A 22162-nucleotide genomic window follows, 5' to 3' on the forward strand; every position below is an offset into this window, starting at 1 on the left:
TATATATATATATATATATATGAGTTTTAGAAAATTCTTTTAATAGGAAACTCTTTGTTTAAATTAGTTTAAATTTATTTGAAGTTATAAGTAAGACAAATTATTTGTTATAAAAAGATTGTGTTTTTGTAAAATAATTTTTTTCAAATAGTTAAATTCCTATTAAAGCATTTTGGAGAAAGAATCTGGATTGAGAGAGGTTGGGATGGGGTGGGGGGGTAGGTAGTGGAAAAGATAATTTGAGTGGGGGGGGGGTTGTGGAATGTGGAGAAGACAATCTGGTGGGGGAGGGGTGGTGGAGCAAACAACATAGGATGAACTGTGCAAGTGGTTAATTTTTTAAAATTATTTGGATAAAAATTGTCACATGTCTTCAAGTCATTGATTTTTTTTTTCTATTCAAAATTCATTATTTTAAAATATTTTCACTATATATGTCACATGTCATTATTTAATTCGTCATTTTACTACGTTATTGGCGAGTGTATTACACACACTTTATATATTTGATTGATTATAAAAAAGGTGTCAAAATGACACACCAAATATGACATGAGGTGTCTAAATGAATAAAACTCAGTTGGAGTCAATTCCCCAAATGGTCACCCAGGTTAAGAAAATTGGCTTAAAATATCATTTATGTTTCATTTAGGACCAAAATATCACCCTACTATCACTATTTTCCTCCAAATATACTTGACAATTCAAAAGCATCACTCTCTCCTAATTGTCATGACATGTTATTAAAGTCTTTTTTTGATAATATACTAATTTAATTCATTAAACTCATTTAATTAAAATACTAATCATATTATTTTTAATTTTTTTAATTAATTTATTAAGAATTAATTTTCATACTTAAGTTATCTTGCGATTTTGTCCCAACCAAACATGGATAAGTTCATTCCAAAATTAATTTTGCAATTAACTATCCCTCGTACCAAACGAACTCTTAAATTCATACTTTACCTTATTAACTACAAATATTTTTCAAAACATTAAATTTATTATAGGAAAAATGCACAAGTACCCCAATCAATGTCCTTAAATATCAGAGATTCACTCATTCTACATTAAGGTCCTATTATCCCCTGAACTTATTTTATGAATAATTTTCTTCCGCTTTTCGGCCTACGTGACACTATCTTATGGGCCCCAGCGCGTGTTGACAATTTTTTCAAGTAATCTGGTTTATAGTGCCTACGTAGGTCGAAAAGAGATCGAAAATTATTTACTAAAAATAAGTTCATGGAGTAATAGACTTTAGTAGAGTATAAGTGTGTCTCTGAGATTTCGAAAATAGGTTGGGAGGTAGGGGTACTTATGCATTTTCCAAATTATATTCAAAGTAAAATTGTCATTTTATTCATTGCTCGTTAATGAGTGTGTCAAGTAAATACTGGACAGCTAAAGATACACGGAAAGAATAATAAAGTTATCATTTTATCAATTACTACTTCTTTAAGTGTGTGCCTAGTGAAACATGGACAAGTAAAATGAACACAAGAATATTATCTTAGAAATATAACATGAGAATGTTGAAAATAGTAAAGTTAAAAGATTCAATGTTGTTGGTGCAGGTATCCAAATCATGCTAAGGGCTCAAACTTGCCATCCTTTGGATCCTTTATCTGCTGCTGAGATCTCTGTAGCTGTTGCAACCGTTAGAGCTGCCGGTGAAACGCCTGAGGTTCTTACTCGATTTATTATACATCGATAAGTTGTGTACGTCCAACTAATTTTTAGTACGTAGATATTCTGATCAAGGCCACTTTGCGACTTACAATATTTCAGGTCAGAGATGGAATGCGATTTATTGAGGTGGTTCTATTGGAACCAGATAAAAGTGTTGTTGCTTTAGCTGATGCATATTTCTTCCCACCTTTCCAATCATCGTTGATGCCCCGAACCAAAGGAGGATCTCTAATTCCGACTAAACTTCCTCCGAGAAGAGCTAGACTCATCGTTTACAATAAGAAAACAAATGAGACTAGCATATGGATTGTTGAGCTAACTGAAGTACACGCTGCTGCTCGTGGCGGACATCATAGGGGAAAAGTTATCTCATCTAATGTTGTACCAGATGTTCAACCACCTATAGTATGCACTTAAACTCAAATCATTTTATATGTCGTCTTAGCAAACTGAATTTGTTTCAAAATATTTGACGTTTTAGAAAAACAAGAAAGTCGAAGTCATCCTGTCCAATTAGTGTTGTGTGTCAACTAAGTGAAATGTTTAATTTTAGGATGCTCAAGAATATGCTGAATGTGAAGCTGTGGTGAAGAATTATCCGCCCTTCAGAGAAGCAATGAAGAGAAGGGATATCGATGACATGGATCTCGTGATGGTTGATCCTTGGTTAGTTAAAATCCGCGTCTGTTAAGAATTCTGTTCTCTATAGTATCTTAACATGAATGTATACTCTCCGACAGGTGTGTTGGTTATCATAGTGAGGCGGATGCTCCTAACCGTAGGCTTGCAAAACCACTAGTATTCTGCAGATCTGAGAGCGATTGCCCAATGGAAAATGGATATGCAAGACCAGTTGAAGGAATACATGTGCTTGTTGATGTGCAAAACATGCAGATCATAGAATTTGAAGATCGAAAACTTGTCCCGTTACCTCCAGTTGATCCATTGAGGAATTATACAGCTGGTGAGACAAGAGGAGGGGTTGATCGAAGTGATGTAAAACCCCTGCATATTATTCAGCCCGAGGGTCCAAGCTTTCGCATTAGTGGGAACTATGTAGAATGGCAAAAGGTATTCTCATTTTTTTCAAACTTTCTTTCTATGAAGCATTCTTTGACAGGATGGTTATCAATCTATATCATTCGTCGTCCATGTAGTTTACCAAACATGACTCTGTTTTCTCTTCTTTGGCTTTAAATATCACATTGACATTGTTCATTTCCTGTGTGGCAGTGGAACTTTCGGATAGGTTTCACCCCGAGAGAGGGGTTAGTTATACACTCTGTTGCATATCTTGATGGTAGCAGAGGTCGTAGACCCATAGCACATCGATTGAGTTTCGTGGAGATGGTTGTTCCCTATGGAGATCCAAATGATCCGCATTATAGAAAGAATGCATTTGATGCAGGAGAAGATGGTCTCGGAAAGAATGCTCATTCACTAAAGAGAGTCAGTTACTAATCTATGATCTAAACGTTACACGTTTTCAATTTTCTCGACTCTACTTACTTGCTTATGTACTACAACAAAAACAATTTTTTGCAGGGATGCGATTGTTTAGGATACATAAAGTACTTCGATGCCCATTTTACAAACTTCACAGGCGGAGTTGAAACAACAGAGAATTGTGTATGCTTGCATGAAGAAGATCATGGAATGCTTTGGAAGCATCAAGATTGGAGAACTGGCCTTGCTGAAGTTAGACGTTCAAGACGATTGACAGTGTCTTTTGTTTGTACAGTTGCCAATTACGAATATGCATTCTACTGGCACTTTTACCAGGCAAGTTAAAGAAAATCATCACGACGATTGAAATATCAATACCCTTCACTTTGAACATCTTACAACTGTTTGTACAATAATATGGAATTTCAGGATGGGAAAATTGAAGCAGAAGTTAAACTCACGGGAATTCTCAGTTTAGGAGCATTGCAACCTGGAGAATATCGCAAATATGGTACAACAATTGCACCAGGATTGTATGCACCAGTTCATCAACATTTCTTCGTAGCACGAATGAATATGGCAGTTGATTGTAAGCCTGGAGAAGCACACAATCAGGTATATATCTAGCTAGTGTGATTTAAATGATTTTTTTTTTCACAACAGTAATTATAATTATTTTGTTAGGTTGTTGAAGTAAATGTTAAAGTTGAAGAACCTGGGAAGGAAAATGTTCATAATAATGCATTCTATGCTGAAGAAACATTGCTTAGGTCTGAATTGCAAGCAATGCGCGATTGTGATCCATTCTCTGCTCGTCATTGGATTGTAAGAGTCTTTATCCTTGCATAATCTTAACACCGATTTGTGTTGCATAAATTTGAATATGAACTTTCTGATTTGTAGGTTCGGAATACCAGAACAGTTAATAGAACAGGACAACTAACAGGATACAAGCTTGTACCTGGTCCAAACTGTTTGCCATTGGCTGGTCCAGAGGCAAAATTTATGCGAAGGGCTGCATTTCTGAAGCACAATCTATGGGTAACACAGTATGCACCTGGAGAAGATTTTCCAGGAGGAGAGTTTCCTAATCAAAATCCCCGTGTTGGCGAAGGATTAGCTTCTTGGGTTAAGCAAGACCGTCCTCTGGAAGAAAGTGATACTGTCCTCTGGTTAGTTCTCTATCGACAACAAGTTATACTACGTTAGTGCAATCTAGACATGGAACCTTATATGTACATCAATAACAAACTTATGTGAGGATCAAAGAGTACGCGTTTTCAATGTTTATTTCAGGTACATTTTTGGAATCACACACGTTCCTCGGTTGGAAGATTGGCCTGTTATGCCAGTGGAACACATAGGTTTTATGCTTCAGGTATATACTTTAGAATGCATATTATGTTACATATCTCTATCACTATCTGTTGCTTATTTCGTGTATGTGTTGGTGCAGCCCCATGGATTCTTTAACTGCTCTCCGGCTGTTGATGTTCCTCCGCCTTCTGGATGTGACTCAGAAAGCAGAGACAGCGATGTCACGGAAAATACTAGTGTAGCAAAACACACTACCACTGGTTTGATGGCCAAGCTTTGAAGTACATGAGACTTCAAAGCTTCATTTTTCATTTGATAAGACTTGAAGAGTAATGAATTAGTAGGTGCAGGAACATGGACATGTTTAAGCAAAGAAAGTCTTTGTTTGTTGTGTATTTATCTTAAGCAATGTCACAAGAAATACTAATAAAATCGGATCGTTGAGTAGCTATAAATATCGCAGTTCTTGCATTTTATCTTGTACTAGTAGTTGTTAACCATATTGCTCAGAGTTTTGTTGTATAATTACAACAAATGTGTGTGATATATTTGAAGTCTATTAGTTTGGTGACAAAAGGAGTCGCTCTAATGGTAAGGAAATGGGTCAAAATGACCCTTCACAAAGATATTCAAAAAAAAATTATGAGATAATAAAGCGCTTGCAGAGTTAAGGTGTCTTAGATACTTTTATGCCTTTTCTCTAATACATACATTATGTTTTCTTTATAATATTGTATTGTTAAAATTCATGTTTCAAAGGACGTAAACACAAGTTGTCACATCTTATCTTATATAAAAATACAAAATGACTAATGTGGCTATGCCAATTTGTCTTTTTTACTTTTCATTTTAATTTGTTTATTCTTTAGTTTTAACTTTTCACATAAGATAGGGTTGAAATCACAATATCAAAGAATATTTTGATACATTTCGCATATCTTTAAATTAAAACAAGAAGATTCAAAGTAAGTCTTATGCACTTTCTTAAACTCTGTTTTAAGTCAAAAACCTAACAAACAGATTAAAACAAAGGGAGTACTAGAGTTGTTACAGGATCTAAAGAACATGGTCTTAAGAGGATTCCAACTTCAATGTCCAGGTAGCAAAGTACATCTTCATCTTCACAGAGGTAAAACCAAAAATGAAATTGAAAGATTCAAGCAGCAATGAAATTTCACTCAAATTTCATGATCAATTCAAATGAAAAAAAACGTCAAGCCGAATCGATGAGATTGTTGTTAAGAGAACAATCTTAATACCTGATCTATTGTATACACCAGCAGCCAACTAAATATAACAAACAAAAGTGTGGCAGCTAGATAAGCCAGATAGCATTTTATTAAGAATCAGAAGATCTTCACAATTCTGGCTTCATGTTCTCGCATTCCTCTCTTATTGACTGGAAAAGAATAGAGGAGAGGTATCGTTCCCCATAGCTGGGAAATACAACCTACAAGAGAAATGTTGAACAAGTTCAAGGACTCTAAACAAGTGAGGCCCCTACGATAACATGCAACTAACTCAAAGGAAATTTTTAACAATGCAGAGCTATTAAATGTATAAACTTCGGTGAAAATGAATGGAGGGATGATTTACTTTGTAATAAGTGAAGAGGAAAACGAATACTAAAGCTTGATGAGGTAGAAGAAAAAGGAAATGAAGGAGCATGGAAATACACGTATCGGAAAAATTCAGAAGTAAAGATTGAAACATACCCCAATAAGCTTTCCTGCATTCTCAGGTCTCTTTCCAACCTGAATGGCAGCAAGAGCAGCTGCTCCAGAAGAAATCCCAACCTGATTATCAAAAGTAGAAAAGATCACCTAATATATTCTGATTCAGAAATCATTCAAAGCATAGTTCTGTACATATAAATTAAAATTGGAGCATGACTACTTGAAATTCGACCACTTATAAGGTTTCTAATTTTCTATGATGTATCCATAATCTGTAACGTAGATGAATTAATCGACATTTTAAGTTTAGCTTCATTTAAAACTATCTCAAAAATCAGCTGATATGAAGATTGGGGAAAAGCACTAACCAACAACCCTTCTTGTAGGGCTAATTGCTTCGCAGTTTCAACAGCTTCGTCACTCGATATCTGAAAATTCAAGAAAATGAGTAAACACACTGAAAGATGACAGATTTCTTGAATAATGTGTTTCTGGTGAACTTTTTTGTAGAAGGACATCCGGATATAAGCTCATACACCTAATTGGATACACTAAATTCACCTAGTTATAACTAAGGAACAAAACTTACAAGGAAAAATTCTTTATTCAATATTAAAATTACATAGGCTTGTACACTATTATATAGCTGATAATCGGGATAACTTGTTTCCTAACGAAATTTAACAAGGGATAAGAGATGTTCTAGTAGAGTAGCACAGAATGGAAGTGTGCCAAATGAATGAACTATCGCTATATAAACTGTGTTGCCAGGTTAATAAAGTGGAATGAACTGTTTGAATAGCTATATGTGCTCAATTAGTTGTTACCTTGGCAAAGTATGTCATAGATTTTTCATCCTTGTTTTACCAGAAGAAATACATATTCCATTCAATTTTGACTCTAAGAGAAGTTCCCAGGATAACCCAAGGGAAACTGAAATAGTGTTGGATGGGAAGACAGACTTAACAAATTGACTGAGAATCAGGGGGAAGGGGTGGGGGGGAGGTGTACATATAGTAAAAGGTAGGACTACTTTGAAATCGCATATTGGTGCACAAGAACAGAAATGTGGATTTACGTTCAATTACAGGTACACCAAATTTGAGATGGAAGATTCTTAATCATGTAAATCAGAAATGAGTATGCATGACACATTAAATCTTTCATACTTTTCAATTTTCACAAGTTTAAAGAAGATGAAATAAAATGTTTTTAATGGGGATGGATAAGAATGTGACCTCTATCACTTCATCCATTACATCTTGATCCAAGTTTCCTGGAATAAAACCTGCTCCAATCCCTTGAATTTTGTGAGGGCCTGCACTTTCACAATGCAGCAAGTAGAACAAAACAGGATTTAACTTCAAAAGCAAAAAGTCAGATCAACATCTGAATGTTATCTTACCAGGTTTGCCCCCTGATAGAACGTTGCTTTCTGTGGGCTCCACACCAATAATCTGATAAAGGCAACAAAAAGCAATAGAAAAAGAGTCAAGAGCACTTCATATCAACTGTGTCGGGATACTTTCTTAGCATTTTGCTCCATCCCATGTTTCTTTCACATTTTAAAAGTCAATGAACTGACATATGCATGAACTTCAGAGCTACACTTACAGAATGCAACTTATTTTTCAAGCATTATTGATACCTTAATGTTTGGATTTTGCTCTTTAAGGAATCGGCCTGTTCCTGTAATGGTTCCGCCAGTTCCAATGCCAGCAACAAGTATGTCAATCTTGCCTTTTGTGTCTTCCCAGATCTCTGGACCCGTTGTTTCATAGTGTATCTGCACCATACAAGCAAATAAAAGTCATAATCTGTAAACTCGAGAATACTGTACACTTCACGGAAAAAACCCGGAGGAGGAGTTGAGGGTAGGGGAAAGAGAGGTAATAAGGTTAGCATGTGTGTGTAAAGGTCCTGTTAACCTACTACTTGAACTTAGTAAGTTAACATTGTACCCTTTTTCTGTTTTCCTTAAATATCAATTTAAACACATGCCCATATTTTAAATAGTTGAGACTTCAGGTCTTCTCAACAAAAAATGTCTAAACACCCAAAACTTCCTCCTCCGAATCAGCCACCCTAATTAACTTGCCTATTTGCTTGGTATAGCCCCTCTCTGTTTCTTTCTCAAGCTACTGGTACGGTCTATTTCTTTCCTTATCAAACTCATCCCAATTGTTTCCTCCAGGTAACTTGGCTCTTTCCTCTTCATCTTTTCTTCTCCTCCTCTTTCATGTCTAAAGGATAACAGAAAAGAAAGAAGTATTGGTTTGATTTTGAATCTTTTTGATTGCACAAATTGGAAACCATAAAATGGATGCTTTCAAATTCAACTTACATGCTAGCATATGAAACTTCAGCTAACAATTCAGAGTAAAGATGAAAATCAGCAACTGCCAGAAACTAATATTCGACTTTAAATCACGTTATTGTTGCATTTGCGATCCAGCATATATCAAAATTACTTGCCGGTTATTGGTATCAAGATGAGTACTCCAGTTTTCTCTTCTTTTTTTCTTGTTGAAAGATGATGTCAATAACTAGAGTAATTGTTAATAAAACAAATACAAAACGAAGAAAATTTTGGGATGAAGCTCTGCAGACCCATTTGGAAATGAAGATCCGATTGTTCTTCGCCGGAGTGTTGTATCGGGTGAGAATGGAAAAGAAGGAATGGGAGGGTAGTTAGATATCCAATCTGATATGCATATAGAGTTCTTTTTAGTCGCTACTCACTCTTTACAATTACATTGAATATACAATGATTGGGATTGGCACCATGGAGAATTAATCACCACAATGGCCATTAGAAGTGTAAATTGATTAAGGCAAATTGTAGAAGCCATTTAGTCACAGATAATAAGCATTCACTTATGGAGTATCATAAATTGCCACAACATAAAATAAAGAGTGAGCTGTTTGCAGAAGAACCTTGGGGTTGGCGGGATTGTCAAATTGTTGAAGGATATAGGCATCTGGTGTGTTATTCAATATTTCTTCAGCCTTTGAAACAGCTCCTTTCATCCCTTTCGCTGGATCAGTTAAAACAAGTTCAGCTCCAAAAGCTTTAAGAATGACCCTTCTTTCAAGACTCATTGACGCAGGCATCGTTAAGATGAGCTTATATCCTCTGGAAGCAGCAATGAAGGCAAGCCCAATGCCTGTGTTTCCACTCGTAGGCTCAACTAGAACAGTCTAAGACAAGTAGAAAAACAATAAGAAATAATGCTAAGATGTGGGACAAAGCAGTGACAAGCACAAACCGTTCCCGTCTTCAGAATTAAGAAGAACAATCAGAAAGTAATTCAAACAAATTATTAATTTGCACAAGGAGCAAGCTATGAGAGCCTACAGTTAATTACACGCATTATCTTAGTATGGAGTTATGAGCTATGTACTTTTTTTAACAAGAAAGATATGGACTATGTACTAAAAAGTAAAATATACTAGGAAGAAGGAAATATGATAATTCAGCAGACACGCAAACAGACAGAGCCTCTATAATGTGGGAAAAACCTCCATGTTCATCGTTAGTTCATTATGATGACTGTGTACTCATGTCAAGAGCAAGCCTTGTGAGACAGTAAAGCCGCGTACCTTCAGATGAAAATCAAGGCCATCATGCTCAAAACGCATACCTAAGTGGTCCCATAAATCTAATGGCTTACCAGACTTGTAAGACCCATAAACAGCCATGTTGATGAAAGCACGTTGAGTATACTAAAAGGACAATAAAAACAAAAGACTTGGCAAATAAGATGACAAAAACCAGAACCAAAAAGAACTAGGTTATATATGTTCTCCTACCAAAACCCTTTTGGTCCTCAAAAAGAAGGAAAAAGTAAGAACTCTGGTCAATCAGAAGACGATAGCACTCAGCCACACTGATATCAGGTACAAGATGATATTCTTATGTTTACAGGTCATACTAACACAAGAGACAGAAGTGTATAACAAATGCATGATAGACTTTAACCTAACAGAACATTCACAATATGTCAAATAAAGAAATTTCAGCATTTGAACATTACATGGTGGACTTATTCCTTTGATTCAGAATGACATATATCAAGTCTGTACCAAGAGAGACAATTAGCTGATTGGTCAACATACCTTCCCCGGAGATATAAGTCCCTTCTCCTCGGCATCAACTATCATACTGAACCCTATCCTGAAATGCAACAGAAAAATCAATCAATCGAAAAACTATGTTTCAATCCTTTCATCCTTATTAGACTGTTTTTACATTGGAAAGAACCTAATGCAACCCCTATTCAACTATTCTTGGAACAGCTATGGCTTGCCTTTGTGAAGCTCATGTAGGCGGCGTTGAAACAAAAGTACTATGTAAAGGAAAACTTCAGAGATTGTTTTGAAGCATTTGGTGTTACCTGAACTAGCTTGTTCACAAGAAATACCTTTGTCTAAGATAAGGATTTTCAATTGTAGATGTACCCCAAGAATGGAACAAAACATGAATGATGTCAAATTTACAATAGATTCATCAGTATGATGGTCATCAGTGTTATATTTTCTTCTAGAGCTCAAAGTAAACAAAGGAAATATATTACTCCCTATGTTCAAATATGTGAAGGTGTTCGACTTGGGCACGGAGTTTAAGAATAAGCCACAAATATTTTGTGGCTATGGGTAAAATGGGATGTTTGAAGTTAAAATGTAACAAAATATTAAAAAGTATAGAGTCTTTTTGGTCTGACTAAAAAGGAGAAAGTGTCACATGAGTTGGGACGGGGGGAGTAAGTAGTAACTACAAGCACAAGTATAATATCAACATATTCATCGGAATGCAGACATAAGATATGATGTCTATAATCTGAGAGAAAAGATCAGTATAATGAAACAGGGTAATTTACTAAAGAAACAGTATGGTTTAAAAGAATTCTTCAGTTAAAAATTCTAGGTTGAAGGAAATTCAAGTATCACAATACAAACAGAAAGCTCTCTCACCTGTCCTTAACACTGCAACATGGCTCCATAATCTCAAGTTTAGCAGCAATGTTTGCAACACAACCCTTAGCGATGGTGTTAAGGTAAACCATTGGTGTGTTCCCAATAAGCTGTCAAATGATATAACGAAATTAGCATAACAGTATGATGAAACAAATAGAATAGACATCAGGAGAGAGAGGGCATGCAATACAACAAGAACTATATGAATCTTTCCTGCTAATAGTCTTTCATACAGTTCAGAGTCGGAAATATTGTGAGGGTCTAAAGTTAAATACACCCATATATTATCTTTAAAAAAAATGTTGAGACTTTCTTCAAAATAGTCTAAACCTTAATAAACAAAGAAGCCTAACTTTTTTCAAAATATTAATGTCACAGAGCTTGAAACTAACGGAACATATGAAATAATGCAAAAGCAACATCAAAAAGCTCTTGACTAAAGGAGAAATACAGGAAGGAAAATATCCACCAGCAGGCAAATTTTATATGTTAACCAGTCTGGTGCAATATAACTGAATTACTAAAATTAATGCCATAAAAAAAAAACAAGGCATTCATTTAAAGTATGTCACCTGAACCTTTTGTGAAAAGAGGAAAAAGGCTGAAAACTGGAAAATTATAAAACCATTTCGGCATATCATAGTTAAACAGAAATTGACCAAAAAAATTAGGAGTTTACACTTGGGTGTGTTCCATATGACTTCGAGGAAATGCTCTCCTTGCTGAAATCATTTTCAGTCTTTGAATTAAATTGTGAAAATGTTTTCTAAAAGGGATAAACAATTTCTGTTGCTGAAGTAATTTTCCTTTACAAATATTTCAAGTCTTACTCCTTATCACTTGCTTCATTCAACACATCATTGTTAACCTTTAATATCGAAAATTTCAAACAATATCACTACACACACTGTACTACTCCCTGTACAGTTCCCATACTAACTTCACTACCCAATCAAACCCACTATAATAAGACAGAAAATTATTTCCCAAGTTAGAATATCTCCATGCAAGACACCTTCCTTCCTTACCAAATTCACACCTTTATAGTAAGAAAAGTAGCCCTCAATGACAAATTAACTCGAATTCACCAAGTCTAGACAAACAAACACGAAACCCAATTCCATATATCCTCCAACAATCAAGCCTTTTAACATTTCAAGATGAAATCACACCTTAAGGGGTCGTTTAGTAAGCGGGATAAAAGTGGGATATCCCACGATTAAGCTTGAGATAAAATTATACTTTATTTAGTTGAAGTATCCCGCCTTATCTCATCCAACTTGATATTATTTTATCCCATCTAGACGGTGGGACTGATTATAACTGTCTTTATAGTAAGAAAATGACCCTTTAACGAGAAATTAACACAAATTCACAAAGTCTAGACAAACAAACACAAAACCCAATTCATATATCCACCAATAGAATCAAATCATCAAACAAAGAATCAAATCATCAAACACACACAGATAAAAACTACCAACAACAAGATTTACAAAAGGGGTTTCAAATCTTTCAACAAAATAAAACCGACCCAGATAAATATTTAGTGATAAAATCACCTGTGTAACATCTTCAGCGATGTTAAGCCCTTCAATTTCTGTACTCGATTTCGTTGGCACAGATACTGCTTTGCAAACAACAGAAGGGAAAGCGACTTTTCTGCTGCCATTAAACTTGGAAAAACCGAGTGATTGAGCTCTTAAAGGGGAGATTTTGAAGAGATTATTAGCTTCAGACTTAGTGTTACAGAGGGAAGTTAAGGGATTGTTGATGAAAGATGCCATTGTTGCTTTGCTATCCCTATCTTCCCTTTTTCTTAGGATAGATACACAAAGGGATTTATATAACACAAAAAAAGTCCAATGTTGTTACTATATTTATCTCTATATCATTTTCTTTTGGAATTTTCCTCAAAATATATTTTTTGTTGTGCATATAAATATTTTTCATATTATTATATTAGAATAAATTTATAAAATATTCAATAATGAGTATATATTCATTGTAGCTAAACCCATGTGTGAGGGTTTAATTGATTTGTATTAAAATATGAGGTTAATTGATACATTAGTATTGGATTTTTGTAATGTAAGATTTGAATTGTTTTTTATTACTAAAAGAAAGTTCTAAAAATGATTGTTTTATTTCTTTTTAAGAAAGTGAATTTTAAACTAAGGGTGTGTTTGGTGTACGAAGATAAATGTAGTCCTAGAAAATATTTTCTTAGAAAATAAGTGGATTTCTTACTAATTTGTTGTTGTTTGGTTAATAAGAAAAAATATTATCCCAAAAACATTTAAGTATAATTTGAGAAAATATAATGACACTAAACCCGAAATTTATATAATCTAAGAAAATATTATAATCGAAATTTGAATTGAGAATCAAATCTCAAATCGGGATTATGATTGGAATCAAGAGTCTAGTTCTGATAAGGGTCGAGGAGTCTGATTTTGAATCAGGAGCGGGAGTCGAGTTTGAGGGTTGGGGTTGAGTATTGAATCGACTCTTGTATTGGAAGTCGGGTTCCAAGTCAGTTTCAGGAGTCGGGGCATGAGTCAGAGTCGAGGTCAAATCTTGAGTTGGGGTCGAGTCTCTGTTTTAGAGGTAATTCATTGTCAAGTTAGGTTGGGGGCAAGGATTTGGGATTAGAAGTCAGGTCTTGGGTTGGGTTCGGGATCCAGGTCAAGTTCTCAACCCTGACTCATCTTCCAATTCTGATCCATATTATGCAATCAACTCTCAACCCAGTTTCAAACTCTTAAACTTGCGTGACCCGATTTCCGACTCCAACCCAAGAACCTCAAATATCAAATTTCAACTAAGTCATGTTCAAACACTTGCCTAAACTATAAGAATTTTGAATTATATGATGCGATTTTAATTATTTTATTATTATTTGAATAAATTATTTTATTTCAATTTTAATTTTTGACATTCTTTGGAACCATATATAACTTTAGACATCAGCGATATTCATTATAAAATTATTATTGTAAGGCAGTCTTTTCAAATGATCTCCCATAAATAAAGTAAACACACTACTAAAGTCTTGTATTTTGTTTATTGGAATCATTTATAAACTTTTATCAAATTTTAAAAAAGTTATAGTAGTAAAATAATATTGAGCAACTTTCATATATAGCAAACATAAAATTCATATTTGTATGCTATAGCAAAGTTTGCATAATTGCACTCTGTAGCAAACATATAAATGTATAATTCGCTATACATATAGAATTCAAGCGAATTGTATAAAACGAGAAAGAGAAAGAGACTTGGGCATAGAATTGTATAAAACGAAGTGTATATAAACGAATTGTATAATTATAAGTGTATAGAACGATTACATACAGTTTGAATTTGTATAAAATGAGAAAGAGAGAAAGGTAAAAGAGATTTGGGCAGTGAATATACAATTGAATTGAATTGTATAAAACGAGAAAGAGAGAAAATATATACAATTTGAATTTGTACAAAACGAGAAAGAGAGAAAGGCAAAAGAAACTGAGTAGAGGAGTATTTTTATTGTATAATTAAAAGTTTATAGGACGAAAATATATGTATTTGCATGTGTATATACTATTTTCTCTCGTTTTATACAAATAAAAACGCAATTTATACATTTCGCTTCTGTTTGTATAAGCCAGAGAGGCGAGGGTGGCTAGCGAGATTAGGGAGAGTGGCGAGCGAGATCTGGGAGAGGGAGAGAGAGGAACAAAAATATATGTATTTATACGATTTCATATGCTTTATACAAATAGAAATAAATTTTATACACTTGTGTTTGTATAAAAGTGAGAGGAAGCGAGCGAGAGATGGAGCGAGAGAGGAGAGTGACAAACAGTTTGCTACGGAACACAATTAAATCAAACGATGATTATAGCAATTAATTTAATTTATTAATTTGCCATTATATATAATTTTTCCAATAATATTTATAATGAATCATAGGATATTTTTATATATATAACATAAAGAATAATCTTGTACAAATCAAATGAATCAGATGCCTACCCTGTATCTTGTCTTGGCCATAAATGACCTATCACACCACAAAAGGGCATAAAACAAATTGAAGGTAGCTATTTAAAGAGTTGGTCCACAAATAATTGAAGAAATATCCTACTGTTTTTATATGACTTTGTTTTGGTGAGTTCAAGTTGGCTTTAGGTATAACAGTTCTATTAGTTGTTAGGCATTATATATTAAGATATTTTTTGTCGATGGTTTGTTTATTAGTAAAAGATATAGCTATCAATTTTATTCTCCTAAACATGTACTACTTAAATAAAACTAATCATCGAGTCATTCATCTAAAAGCTTAAGATTAGCATAATCAATGACAACTCATAATATTTTTGCAAGTTAGCTCAATTTGTAGAAGGTACAAAACCCTCCATGCACATTTTCACCTCGAGGGTACAATCCTAAAATTAGTAAAATTAGAAAAAAAGTTTGTCACTACTAGAAGTGGTAAAGGAAAGGTAGGTGGAAAATGGATTAAAATAAAACAAATAAAATAATCGATATGTTCATATTTTTACGAGGGACTATTATTGTCATACCATGTTATTTTATTTTGATATATACAATGATAATAATTTATAAAGCAAGCAAAAATAAAAATGTACTTGACGTGATTCAAATAATGTTATATGATGACAAGTTAATTTTATAAAGAGAACGACGAAATAGGTGATCTACCAATTCGTTCAAATAATGATTTGATAAACTTGATCATGAAGACGTGGTCAATCTCAACATAAAGTATCATGTTAATATTTAAAATCGCAGTATAATATCTAAAAATTTCAGCGTTGCTTTAATCGCGAAAAATAAACAAATGTTGCACTCTTTTTTCGTTAACTTTAACTTTATCTAATTATCTTATTAGATTTTCATGATAAGTTTTTTTTAGGTAGAGGGACAACAAAATATGGATTAGTAAATATGTGTATCCTTTTTCTTTCAGTATAATTTGTATTGATCTTTTTTCTAGTAAGATTTTATTGTTAATTTTTTTGTATTGACTCTCAATATTTTTATTATGTCATATAAATTGAGACGTAATGAATATATATAAAACAATTGAGGTATTTGTCACTTCAATAGCTCCATTTCTTTTACTCTCTGATCCATATTAAGTGAATTTGTGAGACAATACACTCGTTAAGAAAAAAAATTAGGACACACTTGATCAACACTTTTCACTTTACCTTTTTTGTTATTCTCAAGCTATTTATGTAAATAAAAATAGTTCAAAATAAAACCATACGTACGAACAATATAACTCTTTTGAACTTTATCACTTAAAAATGTAACTAAAGAACAAAAATAAAAAAAAATTTCTACAACTTTCTTGAATATTCAACAATTAACTTATATCGAATATATAAAAAATGTTCAAAAAATCAATTATTGTGAACTAGGGGAGTACAAGATACTATTCTAATAAAATTGAAAAGGCAAGGGCAAAAATATAATGGCTAGAATTGCAATAGGGACATAAGTGCGATTAATAAAATCTCATTTGGTTTTTCCGACAATTGAAATAAGGGTAAAACTTTTGATTACTCAATTTACAAGACACATTTAGCAATAATACGAATAAATGTCAAAAATACCCTTATAGTAGATGGAAAAGCATCAAACACATTCTTTGGGTGCTATTTATATATCTCCTTTTCACATATAATAATTTAATTTTTGTTATAGAAACAAAATTCATGATCTAGTGCTTCAATATAAAGTTTTTATTTTTATTTTATCATAATTAATTAAATATGTATTTTATTATAATCACTTAATTATTGACTATGATAAATTGTATTGATTTGATACGAACACTTCTATCAAAGAATTACCTAAATAAATGCGTAAAATCTACATGTGTCTTTCTATTCGTTAATGACCTCTGATACTCCAAAAGGGCACAAAGAAAATCGAACGTGACATAAAAGAATTGGACCACAAATCATCAAAGACATTGTCATTTTACTATCGAGATTTTTCGAACAATATTTCCTTATATCATTTATATATTTTATCATTATTATCATTCTTTGTTTCGTACATTTAAATGAGCGATATACTAAAAATTATATTTGATAAAACTATCGATGATATCGAACCAAATTAAGAAAATAAAAATTGAGTAAAGAGCTCAATTGCAATTAGTAAAACTCAATTCAGGAAATTTTGAACATCAACACAAAACTAATAAGAAATAAATAAATAAAATTCTCTCACAGTTTTTTTTTTTTTAGTATGAATAAATAATTCACCATAGAGCTCCAAGGTTTGGAACATGGTGATTCTATCCAAATAAAGTAAATTCAAAATATTATACTTTTACGTGAAGCCTTGGAATAATGATAAAATTATTTCGTGTGTAACCTATAAATCATGTATTTAAATTGTGAAAACAACTTGCACCAATACAAAATATGTTGGAGTAAGTTGTATCTACATCGACCCTTCCATTTCGAAATATATTTTGTGTATCAAGTTGCCTTTTTGAAATATTATACTTGGATTGGACAAGGATAGCCTTTCAAAGTCTCTTCTTGTTTAGAATTTGTACTATTATTCCCTTCCACAAAGGCATTGTACCTTAAAATAAATGCCAATAACAAAACAACCCATTCCAAGCAAAATATCAGAATAGACAATCCACCAATCAGTTTCAAAATTACAACACCATTGTCTTCTCTAACATATGACTTTAATTCCCCTAAAAAGTCATAACTCTTTGTAAAAATAAGCACAGAAGACGATCCTTGAAATATTGCGGTTAAAACAGTAAATATCATATGTATGGCATACCAATTGTTGGACCCCGCTAGGGTTGCAGTGTCCGTACAACCGAGCACTGCACCCGCGATTGTGAGAATGTGGAGGAGGATGAAAAGGCCACCGTATAACGATGGGATTAGGCGTAAAGAGAGGGTAAGGAAGATACAACTAGACGATGCACTTAAGAGAATGTAATTGGCTAGACGAAATATTTGAAGAGATGGATGACAGTGAGACTTGAACTCAGTTGAATTAACAATTGGAAGAGCACCCATTGAATTGAATTTTGATGAAGAAATTTGAAAGTTTGAATGGATTTTAGAATTGTAAGTGATTGTGGAGGTAGAAAGATGGAGTATTTAAACAAGTGATTTGATAATGTATTTAGCCGTTTAATTAATGAATAACGGCTAGTTGAATTATTGGGGAAAAAGCAAAATCCAACGGCGCAAACACAGTATTAATAGATCTGAATCTAATTATTTTTTTAAATGATTTGTCATAAAAGAATCACATTTTGTGGGTCTGAGAAACATTAATACCCTCTTCACATTTTGGATGGGACAATAAACGAAAAACTATCTAATTAGAGAAATATTTCTATAGAAATTTTTCTACTTTAACATAATTATATATTATCTCACTAATTAATAATTTCATATCAAACTCAAGTCTGATACACTCTGAAGAAGTATTAGATACATAGGGAGAGAGGCAAGCGAGAGAGGGAGGGGGAGGGAGATAAGCGAAATAGGAGAGAAGCGAGTGAGAAAGTCAGATACACGCAAATCCACTTGAATATATTGTATATGGACAAATTATATCTAATTTTGACTCATGTATCGAACGTGCTAAGTACATATATTTGGGGACCGAAATCTGACACGAATGACAATTTTGAACTTTATTGCTTCTTTTTTCCCTTTGATTATGTCGTTATCTATTATTCTATTTAGATTTTTAACAAGCCACATCATCTATAAATATTTAAGTGCAATGTTACGAAATAAAATACAATTATGGTGCATGTCCATTAACTCCTAAAAAGTTATTTCCACTACTCTACTCTATCTGGTATAGTTAATTCTCTGTTATTTTTTATCATTATAAATTTAACTCTCACGTCCTTTAACCTCCTGTATAATTTTCATGATTGATATCATATATGATAACCTTTTATTTGCTTCTATAAATACTATAAACAGATGCAACAAAATTTATATTATAAACACTTAAAAGGAAGAAGGAATTAAAGTCATGTTAAATTATTTCTCTTATTCTACATAGTTTCTCTTGGTACAAAAGAATTTTACACACTATAACTTAATATGCGTCATTACATTGAAGTGGCAGAGCAGTATTATTACAAGAAACACAAATTTAATTCATGTCGTTACAATAGTTACTAATTTTTTTCAATAAAAATATAAATATGAAAGTGTATTTATATCAAAGGAAATTCCTTTATGTTGATATATAATAGGACATTGTATGACTGTCACTTTAACTTCAATTAATAGTTGTAAAGATAATAATAATGATTTACTTATTTTTCATTTGCTAAATAGTGCTTACACTAATTAATGCATCTAATGACCATCTTTTAAAATTAGTATTTAGACTAATTTAGTGCATCTAATGAGTTATAGTACTTAGGTATTAAAAATATTGTCATTGAAATAAGTAATGTGAGTAATTTCCTAATAAAATTATTTTAAGTAATTACTCCGTGATTGAAATATCTTATACATTACAAAAATAATTAATTTTAGGCATATATATTAGTATTACTTTTATTGAAAAGTAAATAAGCTAAATTATGATAATAAAGATATAAAATATGTCGTGAGTATTTCTTGTTTACTATTTTGAGTTCAAGAAGGTTATTTTTATTTTTTATTTATAATAAAAATCTTTGTTCTATGAGATACATTTTCTGTATTTAAAACCAAGAACTTATGTCTCATATAATATGAGAATTTTACTCTTAGGGAAAATTTTCAAAATGTAAATACTTTGACATTTAGTAGGATCCCTTAGCCACATTTTCAATATATATATATATATATATATATATATANTATATATATATATAAAAGAGAATCCTATGCCCGCCTACGTGGCATCATCACATGCCAAAATTCTCCTTTTAATTAACTTAATTCTGACAATACCCTTCCTCTCCAAACAGTCGTACCTTCTATTATCTAAACAACGTACCTTTTCCCTACCGTCACCACAATCTTACAAATTACGCCCCCACCAATAATCCTCCGTCAATTAATACACCCTCTCCCTTCCTTGCCCAACTTCCCATTCCCTCATTTGTTCTGCACTTCTGCTATATCTCTTCCATACTTCCTCCAACACAGTATAATATATTAGAGAATATGTTGGAATTCTATCCTCCTGAATTCTTCAAAGGAACACGTACAGATAACGTGTTTCTGTTTGTTTGAATCTTAACGATAATCAATTCGAACAATACTTTGTATTATTTATAAACTTCAAACAATACAACGATTACAAAGCACTGTAACATAAGGAATTATAAACTCTAATTCCTAGAGGAATTATAAACTCTAATTCCTAGCTAAGAAATTATAAACTCTAATTTCTAGCTACCCAAAGACACAAACCCCCCAGTTTTATAACTTCTAATGTTCTTCAAGTTCTACAACTTGTCGAACAACTCCTACTCACAAAACTCAGATTGTAAATAAGACTCTTGAATACAATCTTACAACTTCTCACTTAACTCGCAACACTTCCTAAGTTAATATCAAAACTCTTTCAAACCTCTTGATAGTGTTTTGATTCTCTCTCTATATAAGTGCACAATTTTCTTCAAGCAAATCTATTGCGCTATTTATAGATTTGGACTTGAATCCAAAGCCTATTTCAACTAGAAATCCTACTTGTGCTTTGCTTCCTTTTCTCATGAAACTTAGAAGCTCACGCGTAGGATTCCTACATTGTGCGGAACTCGTCTTCGCCGCATCTTCAACTCATTCTTCAACTTCAACTTTACCGCATCAAGACTTTGTAGAATACAACTTGGTTAGGTTTCTGGCCTTGCTGCTGCAACACGTAATCTTTTGTTATTTCAACTTAGATTAGGTGACATACTTCCACAAAACCTTTCCTTAATTAAATAAAAAAACCTTCCTCAAAACTTTCTTCTCGTCAAACTCCTATTTTGTATTTGACTTGGACACATAAACTCTTCCAGCAATTTTTCCTTTTTAATTAAGAAAACACGTTTTCTTTAATTAGTTAGCCACCGCCTCAGGAAAACATACATCAGGTTTCCTTAAATAAGTTTGTTGAAACCCTGTTTAAAGTTGAACTGTTGGACCAAGTTTTTACTACCTGTTCTTTATGCTTTTACCATATTTCAAAACAATGAGATTTAAACAACAAATTCCCCCTTTTTGACTATGGCAAATTCAACTACTTGCAACTAACAGGTAAGTAAGTAATATGTGTTTGCAACGCTGCTTCCCCCTTTAGACATAAGACAAAAAATTTTAAGATAGAACCAAGCACCAAAACAAGCCTTTGTAGCTACACTGTGTTGCATTTCGTTGAACGTACTAACATTTATCATCAGCAGCCTTGCTTGCCTTGCTTCATCGTTTCTTGGAAAAGACTTCTTAGTGGACCTATCAAGGAGACCTTCATCTAGTTCTCATTGTACCGCTCTAGTAACCTGGTTCAGAGTTGCCATGAGATGAGACTAATCGGCAGAAGTACTTGATTTATCAGATGTTTGACCAAGACAAAATCGGAGTTTCTTAGACATCATTTTTTCCAATGATCTTCTTAAACAGAGATCACATCTGCTAAACTTGTTCCATGATGAAATCTTTGTCACTCTTCAAAATATACATATCATATTTACCTATCAGAATATAACAAGGAGATTGCAAACAATTGAGTTGGAACAGACTAATTGAACAAGTCAACTGTGTTGTCACTATTAGTCAGTTAACTTGTCATTAGATTTAACATGAAAGTTTAGTTTGAAGGTTGTTACTTGTAGAAGATATTTTACATTGTAATTAGGCCGGTTAGTGTGTATATATACTACTAGTTCTCGCCACGTGCTTTGCACGTGTATATTACACATTTAATTGAAAATAAAATTTGGCTCAATCTTTATTGGCTAAATACATATATGAAAATGTTAAAAGAGAAAAACAGTTGTTACCTTACCCTCCTAAGGAATCCATATATATATATATATA

The 22162-nt window shown here is 32.9% G+C and overlaps 3 protein-coding genes and 1 long non-coding RNA gene across 5 annotated transcripts in view; 1 reads left to right on the plus strand and 3 right to left on the minus strand.

The window, feature by feature from the left end:
* LOC107027112 (copper methylamine oxidase-like) overlaps positions 1–4986 on the plus strand; it is a 6503-nt gene extending 1517 nt beyond the window's left edge. Inside the window, exons 2-12 of the mRNA XM_015228287.2 lie at positions 1581–1690; positions 1795–2100; positions 2249–2361; positions 2436–2766; positions 2929–3144; positions 3241–3477; positions 3571–3756; positions 3826–3966; positions 4045–4313; positions 4438–4519; positions 4598–4986. Of these exons, the coding sequence (XP_015083773.1) occupies positions 1581–1690; positions 1795–2100; positions 2249–2361; positions 2436–2766; positions 2929–3144; positions 3241–3477; positions 3571–3756; positions 3826–3966; positions 4045–4313; positions 4438–4519; positions 4598–4738 (2132 nt within the window). The 3' untranslated portion in view covers positions 4739–4986. The remainder of the gene's footprint in view (positions 1–1580; positions 1691–1794; positions 2101–2248; positions 2362–2435; positions 2767–2928; positions 3145–3240; positions 3478–3570; positions 3757–3825; positions 3967–4044; positions 4314–4437; positions 4520–4597) is intronic.
* LOC114078278 lies at positions 3493–3997 on the minus strand. Its single transcript, XR_003579864.1, has 2 exons — positions 3857–3997; positions 3493–3736 (listed from the first exon to the last, which is right to left on the minus strand). It is a non-coding gene; the product is annotated as an uncharacterized LOC114078278 (long non-coding RNA).
* Positions 4987–5524: 538 nt separating the features above from the next.
* LOC107028536 (cysteine synthase, chloroplastic/chromoplastic) lies at positions 5525–12960 on the minus strand. Of its 2 annotated transcripts, none has more exons than XM_015229634.2 (10): positions 12674–12960; positions 11109–11218; positions 10254–10311; positions 9072–9335; positions 7783–7920; positions 7540–7591; positions 7373–7422; positions 6503–6562; positions 6174–6254; positions 5525–5908 (listed from the first exon to the last, which is right to left on the minus strand). In XM_015229634.2, exons 1-10 carry the CDS (start codon positions 12896–12898, stop codon positions 5816–5818), a joined length of 1131 nt encoding a protein of 376 aa, XP_015085120.1. In that variant the 5' UTR covers positions 12899–12960; the 3' UTR covers positions 5525–5815. The 2 variants fall into 2 exon arrangements, with proteins under 2 accessions (XP_015085120.1, XP_015085119.1); XM_015229633.2 differs by having other exon boundaries at positions 5530–5908; positions 7373–7452.
* A 4332-nt stretch (positions 12961–17292) lies between these two features.
* On the minus strand, positions 17293–18319 carry LOC107027966. Its single transcript, XM_015229018.2, has one exon. The coding sequence runs from the start codon at positions 18185–18187 to the stop codon at positions 17642–17644; it is 546 nt and encodes a 181-aa protein (XP_015084504.1). The 5' UTR covers positions 18188–18319; the 3' UTR covers positions 17293–17641.
* Positions 18320–22162: the final 3843 nt, after the last annotated feature.

The sequence above is a fragment of the Solanum pennellii genome, chromosome 8 (genome assembly GCF_001406875.1).
Source record: "Solanum pennellii chromosome 8, SPENNV200".
Classification (NCBI taxonomy): Eukaryota; Viridiplantae; Streptophyta; class Magnoliopsida; order Solanales; family Solanaceae; genus Solanum; species Solanum pennellii.

Coding starts and splice junctions, on each gene's coding strand:
- LOC107027966 (XM_015229018.2), bottom strand. CDS start 18,187: ATGGGTGCTCTTCCAATTGTTAATTCAACTGAGTTCAAGTCTCACTGT.
- LOC107028536 (XM_015229633.2), bottom strand. CDS start 12,898: ATGGCATCTTTCATCAACAATCCCTTAACTTCCCTCTGTAACACTAAG. Junction 7,592..7,782: donor AGCAAAATCCAAACATTAAG/GTATCAATAATG, acceptor TGCCTTTATCAG/ATTATTGGTGTGGAGCCCAC. Junction 6,255..6,502: donor CCCTACAAGAAGGGTTGTTG/GTTAGTGCTTTT, acceptor TTTGATAATCAG/GTTGGGATTTCTTCTGGAGC.